The 21,379-nt window shown below is 38.8% G+C and overlaps 1 protein-coding gene across 15 annotated transcripts in view; it reads left to right on the top strand.

Annotated features, from left to right (window-relative positions):
* DAB1 (DAB adaptor protein 1) overlaps positions 1-21,379 on the top strand; it is a 585,647-nt gene that overhangs the window by 535,201 nt on the left and 29,067 nt on the right. For 11 of the 15 annotated variants that reach the window (XM_075616022.1, XM_075616019.1, XM_075616017.1 and 8 more), the window contains 5 exons: positions 8,567-8,698; positions 9,434-9,553; positions 10,175-10,213; positions 12,726-12,791; positions 15,771-15,830. In XM_075616022.1, the coding sequence (XP_075472137.1) occupies positions 8,567-8,698; positions 9,434-9,553; positions 10,175-10,213; positions 12,726-12,791; positions 15,771-15,830 (417 nt within the window). Of the gene's footprint in view, positions 1-8,566; positions 8,699-9,433; positions 9,554-10,174; positions 10,214-11,028; positions 12,792-15,770; positions 15,836-21,379 lie in introns of those variants that run through there. The other 4 variants (XM_075616025.1, XM_075616027.1, XM_075616030.1 and 1 more) reach the window with 2 other exon arrangements.

Raw genomic sequence — 21,379 nt, forward strand, 5'->3', positions numbered from 1 at the left:
TTGGGTAACTTGCTCCCCACTTGCATACTTAAAGCAGCAATAATAAATTCACCCTTTTTTTCTTATTATTATATGTAAAGCATGTGACAAAGTATAATTTTACATTCTTACCTAAGCTGGCAATTGTTTTGTGCTCCTGTTATAAGTGTAACACATTATTGTCACCGCTTTCAGAGTAATAGACAGGCTGCTGTTTTGAGCACAGCAACAGTTCTGTTTGTGATACTTTGTTGCCAAAGGGCAGAGCTCAAAAAGGTGTACGTCAGAGCCTGTTTCAAAAGAGGAAGAGGGTGTGACTTTTTAAATGGTTGCTATAGCAACCAAAGGATGGTCAGTACATTAAAATGGGATTAGGAGTTTTTAAAAAGGCAGGCAGTAATATCTAATATTAGTGAATTGATTTATTTTAAACAAACATATAGGACTTTTCACGTTTTGCTGCTTTAACATAGGCATCTATTAGGAGAAAAGGGAGATTGAGTGAAATAGCCGTCACTACTTTACTTTCTCCAGCTGTTTTTACCATTCGTTATATTTTAATGTAATCCATTGCCTACCAGTGGGACCTGGAAGCGGTTAAGCCAGGGGTGGACAACTCTAGTTCTCAGGGGCCACCAACAGGTCAGGTTTTAACGATATCCCTGCTTCAGCACAGGTGACTCAATCAATAACTGACCCACTGATTGAGCCTAAACCTTTTTTTATTTATTTCTTCAGCTAATAGGTTAATAATATTTTTTTTCATTGAAGGGGTTAGTATAATTTGTTTTACTTGTTGTTTCAGTTAGTCCAGGAACACATAACTCCATCACAGCAGCCCACATGTTTTTACCATCAACCTCCCATTGGGAGCTACAGTATTTTCAAGGCAGGCACATTAGAACTGTGCTGAGTAAGCTTTAAAAGTCATTGCAAATGGCATGGTCTGTATTCTCACAAATCTCTTCTTCTATTTGACGACTCAAAATGATGTTTTTCATTGTAAATTTAAATGTGATGGTTTTTATCATGCACAAGGAGCTGACATCATCAGACAATCACTAAACCATTTCCAACTAGGCCCAGCATTAATTAATAGTTAGTAACTGTGTTTAAAAATGACATTTAAAAAAAAAAACGACATTCCACGTAAGCACCACCTTCTCATCAATTTCAGATTAAATAGTATTTACATGTGGCCCATATAAACGCCAGCGCTGAGTCTAATGACAACCTTAATGAGGCATCCAAGGTAACCTCCAGAAATTGTTGTAATATGGAAATAACACTGCATCTGCTCTGCTCTCCTTTGCTATAAACTTTTAATTGTGGCTATGTCAACATGATGGGATGAATCAACACTTGAGTAGACAAGGTTTTTTTTTTTTTTTTAGAACAGTGCAGTATAAAGATGCACTCACGAGTAGAATGAACAAGAGTTTAACTTTTTGGTGCCTACTGAGACCTTGATGAAGGCTGGGGTCTCGTATGAGCCAAACCATTGACTTTTGTCATCAAACGCTTCAGATCACAGCCTGTGAGTGCTTCTGTATACAGTATTGGCTTCCAGGTATCAACAACAGTGCACACAAGGCAGAACAGAGTGGATAATGTGAGTGGTCTGACATCTCCATTCTTCTGCTTTATTTTTAAGGCCAGATAGTCTGCCGCTTACAGTAGCTGTTCAGTTACCGCTTCATATTGAAATTCATCACAGCCAAAATAAAGTGCTAAATAGTTGATTTAGGGTGGAACTAGAAATTGGGGAAATGAAAAGGGAATTTCAGTACTGAAATGCATCAACATTAGTTAGAAATCTTAAGCAAGCTATGGTTTTAACCATTGGTTTCTCAGGAAGATGGGTTTACAATGATTTTGTTGTTTCCTCCATGTCCATTGTAAAGGTGTATATGTGTTTGTTTGTGTGAAACAGTGGGATAAAGATGGTCAGCCATTGTGTACATAATGATTTATTGTAACGTATACGTTTCTGTTAAACTCAGATAAAACCACAAATGGTTCAACAGGGGTTAGTACGATAGGAGAAATTCAGAGCACACTAATTTAGTAAATTCAAATATATTTTATTACATATTACAGAGATAACAGCTGCCAGGTGCTCCTAGTCCCCTGACCGCAGAACAATTTGCAGCACTTTGGCTGCTAGGTGCTCCTAGTCCTGTGACCGCTTTACAATTTGCAGCACTTTGACTGCCAGGTACTCCTAGTCCTGTGACCGCTGTACAATTTGCCGCACTTTGGCTGCCAGGTGCTCCTAGTCCTGTGACCGCTGTACAATTTGCTGCACTTTGGCTGGTAGGTGCTCCTAGTCCTGTGTTAGCCCGCAACTCCTTGTCCCGTGGCCGCTGCTCTGACAGCGCACATGCACCATCGGAGCGGCAGCCACAGGACTAGGAGTGGTTGACGTCATGGGACTAGTAGCGATTTTCCTAACAGAGGTTAGTGGAATTGGTGCCATTCAAAGTTGATGGTATTGTGCGTGATTGAAATAGATCACAAGCCTATTAAACAAGTTTATGAAATTACGGTATTATATCAAAGTCTTTCTAAGGTACAGACCTTTTTTTTAAGTTTGTTTTTAAAGAGAAGCAGAATTATATATTGAAAATAAATAAATGCCAAGAATCGTTAAAGGCCAACCACAACATAACAATCAAACCTGTGGACAAGGGAGGAGCAGTGGTCATAATGACCACCACAGACTACCTGCGGAAAGCGCACAGGCAACTCTCTGATGCTAAGTATTACACAAAACTGCAGGAGGATCTAACAAAAAAAATACATGAGAGAACTCAACAGGATCATTAAAACACTCCCGATCCACACAAGAGAACAAATTCTGGACCTGATACCAGCTATCCCAAAACCTGGCACATTCTACATGCTCCCTAAAATTCACAAAGAGGGTAACCCTGGGCGCCCTAAAATCTCTGTATCTGGCACACTGACTGAGAGTATTTCAGGCTGGGTGGAAGGCATTCTAAAACCACCTGTCAGGAACACACCCAGCTATATCCAGGACACAACCCACCTGCTTAACAAACTTAATGACATTGGCCCCCTCCCAATAGGAACACTACTAGCAACCATGAATGTAGAGTCAATTTACACTAACATCCCCCACAAAGATGTGATTTCAGCCTGCAGATACTTTCTGGGACCACAGGAGCCACTCACAGAGACAGTGACTTAATGCATCAAATTTATTCTGACTCATAACTACTTCACATTTGGAAATGACACATACCTCAAGACAAAGGGACCGCTATGGGCACTCGGATGGCGCCACAGTATGCCAATCTGTTCTGTGCAAAACTGGAAAGTGACTTTCTCTCCACCTGTCACTTCAAACCCCTTAAATACCTTTGCTACATCGATGACATCCTCCTGATTTGGACCTCTGGTGAACATGATCTCCTACAGTTCCATGAGAACTTCAATACATTCCACACGACCATCAACCTCAAACTCACCCATTCCCCAGATGAATTACTGTATACTTCCTAGACACCACCATTACTAAAAAGAACAACCAACTACAGACTTCTGTATACCGCAAACCTACAGACAGAGCCAGCTATTTGAGGGACAACAGCTTCCACAAGACACACACTAAACATGCAACCATCTACAGTCAAGCCATACGATACAACCGGATATGCTCCGACAAAGCAGACAGAGACAAGCGGATTACAGCCTTGAGATCCAATTTCATAAACCGTGGATATAACCACAGATTTGTAGACCAGCAAATCCGCAAAGCAACCAGAATACCAATAAGTGATCTCCTTGACTACAGACAGAAAGAGACTAGCGACAGGGTACCTTTGGTGGTCACATATAACCCATATCTAGAAGCCCTACGCAAGATCGACAGGGAACTACAACCCATTCTCCAGGAAGATACAAGACAGCAACAGAACTTCCCTGAAACACCCTTATCATCATACAGACCACCTCATAATCCCAAGAAAATTATGGTGAGGAGCAAAGTATTCAACAGTACAACTGAATGCGGGGCAAGACCATGCCAGGACGCAAGATAGAAAACCTGCGCAATGCTCTACACAGCGGAGACAATACAAACACCACACAGGAATCTGGAGTACAAAATCAGAGGAAGGTTCACCTGTTCCTCCAGCAATGTCGTGTACCTCATCATGTGCTTGAAATGCCCAGGGAGCTGCTACTACATAGGTGAGACATAAGTGAGACAGAGGCTAAACAAGATAATGAATCTGCATCGCCACAGCATCACACGTGGAACAAGAGACAGTCCAGTCGGCGAACATTTCTCTGACTGGCCACAAGATGAACGTTCTGAAGGTGGCCATACTCAAAGGTAATCTTAGATCACCGAAAGAGAGAAGGTTGTAGGAATAAAAATGTATGCAACTGTTCAGGACACTTAGTGATGGCCTAAACCAAGACCAAAGTTTTATGAGTCACTACTGACATGAAAGAACTCTCTTCCCATGAGTGCTAAAGGCCATGTCTATACATACTGCACTATATGTATGCACACACAGCTGTCTCTTACACATACAAATACTCTATGTAATTCCATCCCTATATACCAATAGGGACCACATAATATCTACAAACACTTTTAGTAATGCTACAGCCTCTTACATTTCCACACCTACCCACACCATTGATATACACTCCCACTCCACACACCCCTTTTGTAAAGCGCTGTATACACTGTGGGCTCTTTACAAATTTATATTTACATACATACATACACATACACACACACACACACACTCTTGCATCACTAACATTCATGGACTATTGTCCATGACTCAAGTCATAGGTCATTTATGACTCAAGTCATAAATTGCGTACTACACAGGGGGGGGGGGTTAGGTTTCAATCACAGATAACATTGTTATATGCACTGTTTTAAAGTTAAACCTTGCCTGCTTTATTCAATGTACCATCGCTGAAAGAAGAGATCAGTGTATCTTGAAAGCTCGCACAAATAAAAGCATTTAGTTAGCCACAGAATGGCATAGTCTATTCATTATATATATATATATATATGATATATATTTCATATATATCATATATATATATATATATCATATAGAGAGAGTTATTATCTATATCAACTGCTGGATGAAGCTCCCCACGGACCTTCCAGTCACTACAGTTACAACCTCTCTTCTCCATGTTGCTCCAACAAATTTTCTGATATATCTATATATATATATATATATATAATCAAAAAATAAATAGATGATACCGTTCTGTGGCTAAGGAAATGCTTTTATTTGTGCGAGCTTTCGAGATACACTGATCTCTTCTTCCGGCGATGTTACAATGAATGAAGCAAGGATAACTTGAAAACAGTGTCTCTTGGAATGTTATCTGTGCTGAAGCTCGGCTAACACGGTACTGATACCTCTACATATATATATATATATATATATATATATATATATATATATATCATCTTTGTAGAGGTAAACGTCATTAACTACATTCTTTGAGTACTGAGGAAAAGGCAATAAATGTTATTTTTGACAGGAAAAATTCTGTATTTTAAAAGGAATGTATTTTAATATGAAAAGTTCTGAAGATTCTGTGTCTAATTCGTTTTTTATAAAAAAAAAGAAATATCAAGAAACTCCAAGACAGGAAGAGTATTTGCTGAGTTTTTATCTCTACAACGACGATATATAAAACTCTCCATCTACGGTATGTGATACAGACGGAGCAGACATTGTTGCACCCGTTATTGTAGCACAAAACAATAGCCAATTGCACAATAATGCAATGTCTGCCACATCTGTATATTACTGGGAATCAGGAGTTCTTAGCTGCTAGCACCACAATATAAATAAATCATGCCCTTTATGTACACAGGCAAAGTACTGTAGTGTGCAGCAGAGTGGAGATGTAAAAAATCAATTTGGGTTTGGCATTAGCAGTTAATGCAGTTCCTGCCATATCCTTTAAATAGCTGGCAAAAGTGTTTGCGATGCTTCCAGTTTTGTAAGGTTACTGTGCTCATGACTCTTTCTTATGACAGTTCAGTTAGTGCTGTATAGATGATATCAAGCATAGAGACATATTAACAATGTTAATTGATATTTTGGAAATTATATTAACCCATGCAAAGTAAGATTTCAATTGGATGGTGCAATGAATATGCCAGAAAATATTCAGTGTTTTAATAAACCTGGCAAACTAGAGGTTAATTTTAGTTGCAGGAACAGGTGAAAAGGGCTGTGCACTGCCTAGGAAGCAGGAGGAAGCTCACGGTAGCATAAACAACACTTTATTCCATTAAGGATCAGACATGCCCCCAATAGCAGCAGCAGGTACACACCTATGTGTTTCGGGCCGTGTGCCCTTTATCAAGGTGTACTGATAAGAGTACACCTTGATAAAGGGCACACGGCCCGAAACGCGTAGGTGTGTTACCTGCTGCTGCTATTGGGGGCATGTCTGATCCTTAATGGAATAAAGTGTTTTTTATGCTACCGTGAGCCTCCTCCTGCTTCCTAGGCAGTGCACTGCCTTTTTCACCTGTTCCTGCTACCTACCTTGGTGGATTGCACACCGCTGATTACTGCCTGGGGTCCGCACCTTGGACTTTGGAAGCTAACAGTGAGTTATGCCTGTGGGTCTCCATACCCTTATCCTTTACTGTATAGGGACATTCTGTGTACTGCATACTTGTGCTCAGGAGCACTGGGTACTAGTCCCCTATCCCTACTAGGGAATTTATATTACATACAGTGTTTATTGGAGTGGTCCTAGCGCAGTTTCCTCATACTAATAAAGGGACTTGTTCATGTCTGAAGCACCGGTTTCCTATATAATTTTAGTTGCAGGCTACTGTCAGAATACATGTTTATGGCAGGTCAGGCTACTGTCCAGCCCTTCTTCTATGGTGGTCTAGGAATGAGGTTATGTCAGGTCAACACCTGGTTTTACAGGTGGGGAGATTGAAATATGGCATCACAATTCTTCTCTGACAGTGGAAATAAAAGGAAACCATCTAATGTATCTTGAAAGGCATTCTTTGGTGTTCTGCAGAATAACAGAGGGTGTGACTAGGAAGACAGACCAAAAATTTGCGTAAGTTTACTAAATGTGAAATATCATAGCTCTGACAGCGACTCGCAACAATAACAAATAGATCTTTGTAACATTTGTGATCATACAAATCAAACAATGCTAAACACTTAATGTTTATGAAGATGTAAGGGACAAATATCCATTTGTCACTCTAACTTAGCACTGAAAGTTTCAAGTTTCATATCTACGTGTGTATTTTAATTATACAGACGCAACTATGAGGATGGAATTTTGTATTTTCCCCTGAAGTCATCAAAAATATCCCTGGCTATAGATTGATAATAGAGGGATTAGGGATGCGCCCAGATGGTGGGGTTATGCTTGTTCCAATGTAGGAAGTTTAAGGCTGAGTCCATGGTGACTCAGCCCGTGCAGAGGTGCGCTGAGGGAAAGCGGGTGCTTTCCCTGGCCTTGGTTAGCGCGCCGTCCGGGGGCGTGTTGGGGGGCAGGCCAGTGACGTCACGGAGCTGGCGAACCGCTCACGTGACCGGCCCTGCGCTCCTGTGAGCGCGCAAATTTTACATTTTACTAAGACCTACGCTTCCGCACGCTTGTGGATGCGTAGGCGAGCCCCTATTAAAGCCGCTCTCATTGCGGCTGCAGGGGCTCACTGGTAAGTGAGAGCGCGCCTCAGCACGGGTCAGCGCATAAGCGCTGACCATCCCCGAAGCCTAAGATATAAGCCATGCAATTGAGATATGAAAGCAGAAATTCCACATTGTGGGGTGTGTTTGTCTAGTGCACACATTAATTTCCATATTTCTTACTGCAAGCCCTCTCTGAAGAAATCTGATTATTTTACGTGCTAACGTAATTTAGATAAATTGATTTTATTCCTTTGATTAAACTGTCTGCATGTTTCTGGAATAATCTTTTTCTGTAACCTAAGCACTCTAATGGTATATATTAAATCTAACATTTAATAAGTAATAACTTTGGGCTATGATTCAACTTTGCATGTTTTGAAGAGTGATTACATTTTCAGACACTTTTTGCTACAATAGATTTTTGTGTAAAGTGCATAATTTTTTTTTAGTAAACAGGGACCAAAGACTCTGCAAGTGAATCTTGATATCTCTTTGGTGGTGGCAGCGAGTAAAGATATATATTGTGACAGATTGAAGGGGGATGTTATTCATTTGAGTGACCTTGTGTAGGTGAAGATGGATCCACTAGATAGCTGTGTGTATTAACCCTTGTCGCATATACCAGTCACGTGCTCACCAGTGTGCCATTCATGACAGATGGGTTATGTTTTCAACCTGAACCTACACATTTTAGGAAAGGAAATAAGGTGTAGCAGGGCTTTCCATACAATTCTAGTATTTGAATAACTACCTTGTACATTATAAATAGCTAAATCAGAGAGAGAGAGAGAGATACAAAGTGATTTCTATTTCAAATTCTTCATTTTACTCTGCATTGAATAAATGTGATTTATGATCAAAATGTCATTTTGTTTCCTCTTATTCAGATACTACATCATCAGCATGCAGTTCATGAAATTTCTTACATAGCAAAGGATATTACAGACCATCGGGCCTTTGGATATGTTTGCGGGAAGGAGGGAAACCATAGATTTGTGGCAATAAAAACTGCCCAGGCAGTAAGTATATTAAATTGTTTACATTATTCATGTGTTCAAGAAAATGTCATTTCAGTAAATGCTTAAAGACAATTTTTAGCTTTTATATTAACCCATTATCAGCAGAAAAAGTGTGCTGTTCAATGCTTAGTAAACGCCTTGATTTTGCAAAGCTATACCCTTCAACAGTGAAGAGGTTTCCATTTTTTTGCTTGTATAATTTAGTAGCATGTGTTCAAGAATAAAGATTAAACTGCATTTATTGCAACAGCCCAACTCTGATTGTGGGTATGCAACAGTTTATTAAAAAAAAAAAGTTGTAATATATCCTTATTGGGTTACATTTATGCACAGCTGTAAGCAGCAATGAATCAAGGATATGAGAGAGATTTAAATGCAGTATACAGAAGCAGGTTTGGTAATTTTGAGTTATGCTTCCTTATCTGCCACATGTGCCTCATATATAGGGCCTTGCCTCCTATTGTTACTGCAACTGAATCACATTTTATCACTATATCCTTAAACATGAGGCAGAATAGCTGCATAAACAGATACATCTCAGACATTAACTTAAAGTCTGTTTCCTTCCATGGCTCTTGATAAATCAGCGCCCTGGGAAAGTTTGAATCACATGCAGAGTGTAGGTATTTGGTAGGCACATGATAATATTCCGATCTCATTTTCCGATCTCACAGTGAAGTTCTTTTTCACTGGCAAAGGCAACCAGGATTAACTACTTTTGTCCTTCAACTTTAGGCAGAGCCAGTAATTTTGGATTTGCGAGATCTGTTCCAGCTTATCTATGAGCTGAAGCAGAGAGAAGAAATGGAGAAAAAGGCACAAAAAGATAAGCAGTGTGAACAAGCAGTATATCAGGTACCTACATGACCCCAGCTTGGTTTGGGTAAATGCAGTGAGATGTCAACAAGCACATTTATCAACATTGCACAGCTTCTGCTGATATATTTATAGAGTACAGATTTGTTTAAAATAAGTGATGTTGGAACAACACAGATTAATTCTTATTCTCGCCGTTTGATAATTTGATGACGTCATATCCAACCATAACCTAGTACAGGAGTGCTCAACTCCAGTCCTCCAGCTCCCCCCAACAGGTCAGGTTTTCAGGATATCCCAGCATCAGCACAGGTAGCTCAATCAGTAGCTCATTCGAAAGCAGGGACTGATTGAGCCACCTGTGCTGAAGCAGAGATATTCTGAAAACCTGACTTGTTGGGGGGGGGGGGGGCTTGAGAACTGGAGTTGAGCACCCCTGTCCTAGTAGGTAGTAAAAGGCACTAATTTATTGTGGTTTTAATAATTCTACATGTAGCTTCATCATTTGTAAGCCCTACAAGAAGTCTATCAAAATGTTGTCATGCTTTCTTTTGATCTAAACTGTGCCCTATGATCTTCCAACTACATCTTTGCTGTCCTTCATCTCTGATTGCTTTTTATGTTTCGTCCCTTTTGTTATTTCTGCTTACCTTGCTTCAGACAATTTTGGAAGAAGATGTAGAAGATCCAGTGTACCAGGTAACATCTCCAGGCTACAGCCATAAATCATGAATAAGCTGGCCTAGTTAATTTGCAGTTATTTGCTCGTATACGGCAACAAATAACAATAGGCCTGTGAAATGCTCTAGCATTGAGACTTCTGCAGTATTTCTGATCACAGGCCATAGGAAAACAGGGTTTAAAGGGTCACTTGCCTCAGGCACCTCTCCTTAGTATGAACCATGGCAAGACTGGGGTAACTATTGTTGAGATATGTTTACGATTATGCTTTTGGTACTATATCATTTCAAAACCTATGAAATATAGCTAAGTATTGAGCCAAAGGTGTCACGTCTCTGCAATACTTTATTCTAAAAATTAGTAAAGTATCCTTAAGATAACAACTATAAAATTTGATTGGAAAAATAGATTTTTTTTGTTGATGTTGCCTTTCTTTTAACCCAATAAACTTGGGGAGGGGTACAAAGGGGCTCCATGCACTGGGCTCCATAATGCCAAGCTTCAGTCCTGTATACAAACATTTCAAGATATAGAGATAGTGGGTGCTCCAATAGTTCCGGGATAAGGTAGAAATCCTCAATGAATGAATCTATAGGTACAACTCTGATATGGAGTTGGTATACTACTAAGTGAGTGACCAAAGCGTGGTGATTCTCAATTCTGAAGGAAACAGTCAAAAGTGATATTCTCACCCTGCTATATCCTCATTGGAAAAAATAAATGTCCATAACTGACAAAATCTTGCAGTGCATCCTGAATAATAATAATAATAATAATAATAATAATAATAATAATAATAATACATTTCTTCAATGGATCTTACCCACTCCTAGAGCCACCAAGATTCTTTAGTGACGTGTCCAGCCGCTGATAGAAATCCAAACAGCAACAAGAAAGAAAAAAGCAGCGCACTGCGCAGGGAGCCAGGTGGTATAAAAATGTGAAAATGTATTGAATAATAAACATTACCTAAAGGAGGTGTAGAGACTCTTACGCATCCCTGGGCAGTGTGCTGCTTTTTCTTTTTTGTTGCTGCGTACAAACATACATTTTTATATACTGTTTACAGAATACTTGTAAGACCATTGTAACAATTAATGTCATAGGACAACCTTTCGAGAGTTCTCCTCTCTTCCTCAGTTGAGTAATACAGAAGAAAGGAGACGCTCGAAAGCTTGTCCTATGACATAAATTGTTTGTCCAAATAAAAAAGGTATCACCTATTACTGAAGTACTCCTTTATTCTGCACTATCGCAACTACACTAACACGGCTATTTCTGTTATATATATATAGTATAGTGTAATCAATTCAGCTCAAGGCAGATCAAAGCATATACTTGTTACATAAAAAGGATACTGGAGCTCTCCAAAAACAATAGTTTAGAATAGAGAGCACTTTCAATACCATGCTCCTGACTCCTGGGCAGACCGGCTGCTGTCCATGGTGTATCGTGTAGATTGAAGAAAGAGGAGTGGGCACTTCAGATTTATGAAATAAAGTTATTTATTATGCCATAGACAAACTGACGTCCTTGAGAATGGCTGCATCTGCAGCCGAAACGTCTGCTTGGCTATAGCATAATAAATAACTTTATTTTATAAACCCAAAGTGCCCTCTTTCTTCAATCTACAGTTTATAATGGTCCCAATTGGTGTCTAGCTTTCATTATTACTCATCATAGCTAGGTGTTTAGCTTAGGAGATAGTCCGATACACACAGCAGCTCAGCAGTATCATGGTTCAATATTAATCCAGAATTAATAAACTCAGTGAGCCAAATCAGATTATTTAGATCAAGTACAAGTGACACCGTGGCAGTAAGTTAATCTAAATCATTATATAATGGCATCAATGTCAAATCCTCTGCATTGCTGCAGCATGTTCTAATCAAGTAAACTCTACCCATTCCTCAACAAAATGTGTAAGAGGGACATTCTGTAACTGGAGGAGTATTCACTCTATCGTTATAACATTTTCTTATCAAGCATACAAAATTGCTGTTTCCCTGTAGTGATCATTGAATCGCTGCACTTCGGGGAAAAAGAAATCTTAGAACAATATGTAATACCTTTCTCAAGGTCATTTGTAAAACAGAAGCCCTGTAGGATTCATTTTTTTCATATTATATATGTGTTTTTTTTATTCTGAACAATCTGTGATCAGATATCTGGCAGATATCCGACTATGGTCAGTGCCACAGTCTTTGCCAGTGATCCAGTCAATAGTTGCCTCTTCATTGGATATAGCCACTTTAGCCAGTGGCTATTCAAGTCTAAAATAGTTAATGATTTGAATAATGGTTAATATTAAAAGAGAACTGGTTTGTGGGATCTCCAAAATCCTAGGGGTGTGGAAGATGCTTTCTTTTCCATTTTGAATCACACATTATAAAGTGGGGGGGAAAGAGTGAATGCACCTTTAAAAGATTCTTAATTACTGCTTGCCTAACTTAATATCTGAAATTCCAAACTTTTCTTTGCTTTCTTCCTGTCACTTCTGACCTTTCTCCTTTGCTGGACGATGTCATAGTACATAGTGTTTGAGGCTGGACATGAATCCATACGTGATCCAGACACTGAAGAAAGCATTTACCAGGTATCTATTGAGAGATTAAATGGGGAACTTGGTCACCAATGTCAACCTCTATCCAATGACCTCTGTATAAACCATGATATTGGGACAGCAATTTTATCTACTCTGTTTGACTTGTATTTATCCTATTCTATGAGTGTGTCAATATAGTGTATAGCAGGCTAATGCTGATCTGTTCATCAGTTAGTACAAGATACATTATATTATTGGCACAATTGGGTATAGTAAAGTCACTAGCCTTTCAATTTTAGGAATGGCCCAGTCTAGAGCAGCAAAGGGATAACTGTATGTGAAAAATAATCATTAACATTTTGTTTGAGCCTCTATCTGGTTTTTTTTCATTAGTGACATTCGAAAATGAATTATCCCATGCCTACCAACTAACTCCAGTTCAGCAGTGTGTCAATGATCCAGTAATGGTTTTGCATTCACTCTGCTTGGTCTGGTAGCAATGCTAGCATAATAGAGTAAGAAAGAAAGACTGGTCTGGATCATAAGCTTATAGCTGGCCTGGAGTTAGAAGCTAAGTTCCTTTGAGATAGCATGCAAAACTTTGCAACAGATGTTGAAATTCATTGCAGTCCTTTTCAGCATTAGAAGGGATGAACTCCAGCACTTATGATTGCTTATAAATAGAATATTGTGTATGCAAATTTTCAGCAAAAAGTCACACAAGGACATTTTGCAGGATTATCATTACCTTTATTGTCAGAAGTACTGTTTTTACAAAATAAAATTAAGAACAGCTTTTGGAAATGGTACAGTACATATTTTGTTGACTTTACAGTGATTACCATTTCTCAAAATAACAGCATGTAACAAAGCAGCTATACCTTAATATATGCAACAGAATGGTTTGGGCGCTATGGAGTAATTGAAGATATGAGTCAAGTTATTTTATTACACAGACTTTGCATAGTACTGTGTAATTTTGCTCGGTTAATTGTGGTAAATATGATGTTTGTTATTCTTTAATCTGGAATTCAAGATGACATTGTGTATGGAAATGATTCTCATCAGGGACACAGCACTGAAGAAAGACAATATTCTTTTTCTAAATAAATATCCCAAGGGGTATAAAAGAAAGCTTTGATGAAAAGATGTTATTGCTCTTTCTTTACCTGCATAAATATTTAACATTTAACGCTTTAGAAGACATCTTTGAAAGGCAATCAAACTAATTTAGACAACTAGTAAACTCGAATGGTCAAAGTAAATATTTAGCATATAAATGGCACTTCCTTTAATTTAATGCCAGAATCTTCCTTTTTCACAAGTGTCTTTTTTTGCATACTGTGCTTCATTGTGAAATCCCTCAGTATTTCTAGAGAAATTATCATTTTTATCATCATTCTTCCGGACTCTCTTTATTCATTTGTTTATTATTTCTGGCTAACAATAATGTAACATTCTTTCATGAGTTGTTTAGAAGCCACACATTAGCCACTAACAAAGGCAGTACAGGCAGTCCTCGGTTATCCGACACAATGCGTTACTCAAAATGGCGTTGTAAAGCGAAACGTTGTAAAGCGAAACACGTTTTCCAATAGGAACACTGTTTAAATGAAAGGTTCCGTTCCTGAAGGCATTTTTAACACTAAAATACACCAAATATTTTATGCAGGCAATAAGATATGCAGCACACACATAAATTATATAGTGTATATACTGTATTATATATATAATATAACATAATAAATAATATATTATATAGTATAATATAATATTATATAGTATAATATTATATATATACGCTCTTACAACGCTTTGCAACGTTGTTTATGTGAATGTGTATATATATATATATATATATATATACACACATACACAACGTTGCAAAGCGTCGTAAGAGCGTTGGATAAGCCATTTTGGCATTGTAAAAATTAATATAGGTATGCATTGCATAGCGTTGGATAAGCCATTCGTTGTAAAGCGAAGCGTTGTAAAATGAGGACTGCCTGTATACGTATTGCATCTTCTGTTTGATCTAGTTGTTTTACTCTTTGGCTAAAAATCATTTCACCATGTCTGCATTATGAAACAAATGTTAGAAAAAGTTCCAGCTGGCTTATTGATATTCATTTAACTTAACAATAAGTCCTGCTACATCTGTAGTTTGGAAGATGTTTTTACATATAATTAACTTTGAGGACGCCTTGTTAACACAGGGAACTTAACTTCAATTCCTGTTTTAGGTAACGTCATGTTATGAGATCTGATTTAATGGAGCATTGTGGATCTTGCCCCAAGTCACGTTCCTCGACTGTCCACTGTAATATTTGTTCTCACGTTAGTGCACAAACCAGTCAATTACTCACAAGTATATCTTTCATGAGCAAATTCGCCTATAGCAGGCTCAAGGGAACTGGCTGACGTTTTGTATTTCATGATTGTCATTATTGCAATTATTATCACCCTCATATTTCAAAGTGATGACAGTGGTGCCATGTTGTCATTGCCATTGTCTGATACAGAACCTTTATATTTCACATCCTATCCATCCTCACATTTTTCAAAGAAAAACACCCTAAAATTAAATAATAACATTTACATCTAAATAGAATGATGCTGAGACATTGGAATTGAACAGGTGTATAGTTAACAGAAAGGACACTTCTCAGAGTACACCAAAGGCAATAGATAATATGAAATGCAGGGCATGGGAAATTAGTGAACTAATAGTTTGCACTCCCATTGCCCCAATAGTTGAGCCCTTACACATCTTAGTTGACGTAGGGGGTAATCCTATATTGCCCGAAGCAGCTGACAGCACTGTGATCAGCCGCAAACCTTCATTGAATCTTCGGACAATGTAGAACGACCCCATTCAAGAGTCTTTAGGAGGCAAGAGTATCACACTGAAATGTATGAGCCAAATCTGTAGTTTTTCAATGTATTTTTACTTGAACAGATTGGAGTGCACTGTCTGACCTCGTTGTTATTTGAGTGATTGTGATGCACATTTGACTTGATTTCATCTAGGTTCCTACCAGCCATAAGAAAGAAGGTGTTTATGATGTGCCAAAAAGTCAACCGATAAGTGTACGTATTATTTTTTATCTTTCTCGTGCAAGATTTTTTGACGTTTAGAGAACAATATAGATCTATCCTGTCAATTTCACCAGTAAAAGGATATATAAAACTATATATATTGTGTGTGTGTGTGTATATATTTATATTGTGTGTTTAATACGTTGTTAAACTGCAAAGTAACGTAATAAGTTTTCTTCACAGCTTTACACATTGATGGACTTGTGTTTTCGCTCTAAGCCTCCTCTTATATCTATCTTGGCCTGATGTATAATGTGTTATTACTAGAAATGGAGAGGCCAATTCCAGTCCTCAAGGGCCACCAGCAGGTCAGGTTTTAAGAATATCCCTGCTTCAGCACGGGTGGATCAATCGGTGGTTTAGTCAAAGACTGAAATATATAGTACAATTCCAAAGTGCAAGGAAACGGCCTCAGGCGAGAAGAATCCCGCTTGTGCAGCCAACACAACATAGACAAACAAATTTCTCAAAGTTCAGGTCTCCTCAAAGACAGAGATACAAAGTAAAGCTCTACTCACACGTTCATAATGCAATTCTCCATTTCAACAGGTGAAAGGTCCGTATGGGACCTGAAACATTATATCCCACTGTTCTCGGCTGTCACATTAAATGGAGAACTTCATTATGAACTTGTGAGTAGAGCTCTGCTTTGTATCTCTGTCAGAGGAGATCTGCACTTTGAAGAATTTCTTAGTCGAAGACTGAGCCACTGATTGAGCCACTTGTGCTGAAGTAGTGATATCCTGAAAACGTGACCTGTTGTTGGCCCTTGAGGTCTGGAGTTGGCCACCCCTGCACTAGATCACATGATGAGTACCATGAGTATACTCTGTAATTACTGCCATCACCGTATTGCGTAAGCAAATAGGCACCACAATACCATACAATACATTGTACTGGGACATATTGTTACTGTAGAAAAAGACACCACTGAATCGGCTTTGTCACCGGCTTCATTTAGCAAATTCTGAAGAGCAAAATGAATACGAAAACTCGCATTGTAGAACTTGTTTACTACCTACTAGAATTGGTTGGAATATTGTTTCATGCTGATCATCATCACTAAGTATAAAGACTGCTCATCGGTAAACAAAGAAAGATAGTTCGGAGCTGTCAGATTTGTATTAGGGCAGATGATTCATTGACAGCCCAGAAGAGGGCAATGCCATAATTGTTTTGTTCTTCTGAAGCGCAATGTGTCAGTGCATATCCTCATCTGAAATCATCAATCATACAGTATGTCTTTTATCCAAACTTAATGTTGGAGTCTGTGTGTTATGTACATGTAGCATATTACCGCAGCGTAACCCTGTCACCTCTGAGAACACATTTCTCTGCTGAGCCCTGATTATAATGTTGGCCTTTTGGGTGATTGTGAGATGTTGCACAATTCTATAATGTCTTTGGGTCACTGGCTGAGCAGTTGGTTAGCTATATATGTTTCTAAATCATCTCCTGCGGTGACCTGAGGATCAAATGTTGCAGATTAAAGGGTAACAATCTATTGAAAATGTTTCTATAGCATTACAGTATACTGGAAATCAACTGATTTGTTTTCAGTGCTGCTTTTTACTGAAAGTGATAGGATATTTACAGCAATAAATATTGTGGTCTTATTATATGCAGAACTGTTTTATTTACATTTTTATGATTACACCTGGAGCAAAACATATTAAGATTATAGTAATTCAATTCAGTTAGTACATAGCACAGGAAACTATGAAAATCTAGTTTAGTTGTCTTTTTCTTTATCTTTAATTTCCATTACAATATACGTACAGGTGCAGTATATACTGTATATCAGGAGTGGCCAACTACAGTCCCTAAGGGCCACCAACAGGTCAGGTTTTAAGGTTATCCCTGCTTCAGCACAGGTGGGTCAACAGTGGCTCAGTTGTTGACTGCGCCATTGATTGAGTCACCTGTGCTGAAGTAGGGATATCCTTTAAACCTGACCTGTTTGTGGCCCTTGAGGTCGGGAGTTGGCCAGTCCTGCTGTATATGTTTGCACTTTCATTTAGTGTCATTATAAGGTCTTGTTTCCTTTTATTAGAACCTTTGTGTTCTGCAGAATATAGGTTACCATTTCTATAGAGAAAAACAAGTTTGCATTATTTCACTAACAATTACACATATCAAATCAGACGTATATGTGCTCGGTATGTATCCAGACACAAGGAAAGGCCATCACTGCAAATTGACTGTAAGGACCTTATTTACTAAGCGGCAATAGCGCCAGCCCGGCACTTTCGCACGGGAAGCCCCGATCCGAGAGAGAGCAGCTTAAGGCTGTATGTAACGCATATATGTTCATTGTTATAGGTTTAATTACGCTCCAGGCATTTTCTGTTTTCTGAGAACCCAACTATACACTTCTTAGCCGTGCTGTGCTGGCCAGTCCCATAATATAACCCACCACCCCTTTCTATTACACCTATATATTATTAAGGATGGTAAAAAGGCTGAAACCATGGAAATGCTTGACCTTGCTACCTCCCTATCACACATGGCTCACGCAGAAAGTGTAGCTCTCTGGCAGTGAAGGAGTTAAACACGGCACCCAGTTTTTATTGCTTATGGTAATATAATAGCTATGAAAATGCTAATAGGAACATAACCGTGGCATTTACTGTATTTATCTATTTATTGTAGGGGGCCCATAGATATAAATGTTCAGAACAATGGCTCGTCCAAGATCATTTTGTCTCTGCATAATGTTGAACTCCATTTTTAGCAGTTGACATTTATTTTGGTCTCAGGACTCTGGCGGTGGTTGATGATCATTAGATTAAATCAAGACATTTGTCAGTGTTATGTCCTCATTAGGTTCTGTTGTACAACGACAATGTAATCAACTTTGACAAAGTTATCTCATATGTCAAATCTGGCATTTCTTCACAATATCTGCTGAATTAACTCCTTTGCTGCCAGTGCAACTTGCTACATTATAGCTCAAACACTGTGGTAAAGTACAAACCATTATCAACAGAATTGCTCTACGGGAAGGGATGGAATTTGCCGTTCTCTCTTTTGTTATCAGAATGCCGAGAGCATTCCCGGGCCCAGGGCTGAAGTCTTCACCTGGGTCACGAGTGGTGCTGGTGGCATGTTGTGTTCCAGGCTGAGGAAAGGGCCTGACCAGACGATCATGAAAGTTGGGCCTGAGTTCCAGTTGGTTGAGGCCAAGTTACGGGATAGGCCTTACAAGCCCAGGACGACTGTCCTTGGTCTCCCCTCCCCCATGTTAGTGGCCCGTATTATTACATCATATATTTTTTTATCTTTCATAGGATTATTACTTAATGTCTCTTTCCCTGCTCTAGGGACCAATAAATAGACATTCTTATATGGGAAATAATACTAAAATAGAGTACGAAGTAGTAATGTTTCTCACAGTGAAAGATGTCAGTGAGATTTAAGAGTTCCAAGTAAATATGACTGGAAAAGTACTGGTTTAATCAATGGGACCCTTTTGAAGATTGTTGATGCAAAAAATTAGTGAGACTGACTCCAAACATGTCTGACAATGACTGTTCTTGACATTGTTAAAACTTTATAGGTGTCACAGAGTTTGATCATCGTTAATATTTACAGAATCTTCTACTGTTCCCATAAAGCACTTTCTGCTGTTTGAAGATACCATGCCGCCCATTCATTTGAATAGGCTGCAGGGATATTCCAATTCTGGTACGTGTTTTATGAAATAGCACCGCTTAGTAACTATGGCCCTAAATGCGCCTTCTCTTAACAAAATGTTGTAGTATGTTACAATTTCTCTCTCTGAAAACCTCTTGCAGCTTAAACCAGGGATGCGCCAACTGGAAGGCACGAGATTTTCCAGGGGGTGTGCGGCGGTTACAGAGGTCCCGCGGTCTCCCCCAAGGCATTTAAATTAATAAATACCGGGGGAAGCGCGCGAGGCCTCTGTAACTTCAACTACCTTGTCTTCGGTGACGCGTCGTCATGGTAACCCGGCATCAAATGACGCCGTGGGTCATGTGGCTTCGCGTTGCCATGGCAATGTGACATCATTTGACGCCGCAGCCGAGCAAGGGGCATACGGGACGCGAGCAGGGGTGGAGAGCAGACAGATGGGAAAAATTTGCGCAACCCTGGCTTAAACCACGCTAACCTTTCTTTAGACTTATGACATTGTCTTTGAAATGTTGCCAATTTTGGTTCATAGAATAAACATATTACTAAACATTTACTCTAGCAAAGCTTTGGGAATTAGCCTGTGCAGCGCAGAAAAAAAACAATTAAAAGAGGGGACAAGAAATAATAACTTTCATCGGCATAGACGTTAATATCCCAATGATAGTTTTACAGCGCTGCTTTATCTGACGCGGCTTTTTCTGCATCTCTTGTTGCTGGAACCCAGCAGTTGTTAAGTAATTAAAATGAAGACAAACTGTAAAAAAAATTAAAGGCATAAAAATTGATTCGCATTTGCACTTGTTAATATTTAGCTATAACACTGAATTATATATGTAAATTAAAAGGAGTACCAAGAAAGCGTACATCTGAATGGAATTCCAGGAAAATCTACATTTAAATGGAATATCAGGAAAGTGTAGATTGTCCCCCTTTTCTTCTCTTAGATAAGACTGTTGTAAGACTTACGTTCTTCCCCTATTACTACAGTATTTATTCTCCTCATCTTTGCTTTATTTTTTATTTATTTGCACAATTCTACTGTCAAGTTTTCACCTTTTTGCTTCTTCCTGTTTTGTTTCCTGGTCTTTTGCTGATTTAGGGCCCGACCTGCAAAACTCCATTAACTTAACAAGTGCTAACAGTATCTTCATTAAGTGCTCACGGGTATCTTCATTAAGGGCTCACGGGTATCTTCATTAAGGGCTCACGGGTATCTTCATTAAATGCTAACGGGTATCTTCATTAAATGCTAACGGGTATCTTCATTAAGTGCTAACGGGTATCTTTATTTAGTGCTAACGGGTATCTTCATTAAATGCTAACGGGTATCTTTATTTAGTGCTAACGGGTATCTTCATTTAGTGCTAACGGTATCTTCATTAAGTGCTAACGGGTATCTTCATTAAATGCTCACGGTATCTTCATTAAGTGCTCACGGGTATCTTCATTAAGTGCTAATGGTATCTTCATTAAGTGCTAACAGGTTTCTTGAATGCTCAGTAGTGCTGTTTCAGTCGTAACGAGCCTTTGTGTTAATATAACGGACACTAGTGCTAATGCTATACAAAATAGTTGTTCCCTGTTAAAGAGAGCTAGAGACAGAGACACCTATTTTAGCACCTGTGGGGACACACACAGATACCTGGGATATATGCTATCAGGAGTTATTACTGTGCAATATACTCTGAATAGCCTATTAGCATATATCCCAGGTGTATGTGTGTGTGTCCACCATCTGTAATTAAATTCAGCATATTGAGGTGAGGTGGCATTCATACTCCTTGATAAAGTGTACGGGTGTACACGAAACCCGTTGGAGGGTGCTCACCTCCGTTTGTACTATGGATAATTAAGAAATAAAGATTTCTTCCTTTATCCTGGGA

This window comes from Ascaphus truei, chromosome 10 (genome assembly GCF_040206685.1).
Source record: "Ascaphus truei isolate aAscTru1 chromosome 10, aAscTru1.hap1, whole genome shotgun sequence".
Classification (NCBI taxonomy): domain Eukaryota; kingdom Metazoa; phylum Chordata; class Amphibia; order Anura; family Ascaphidae; genus Ascaphus; species Ascaphus truei.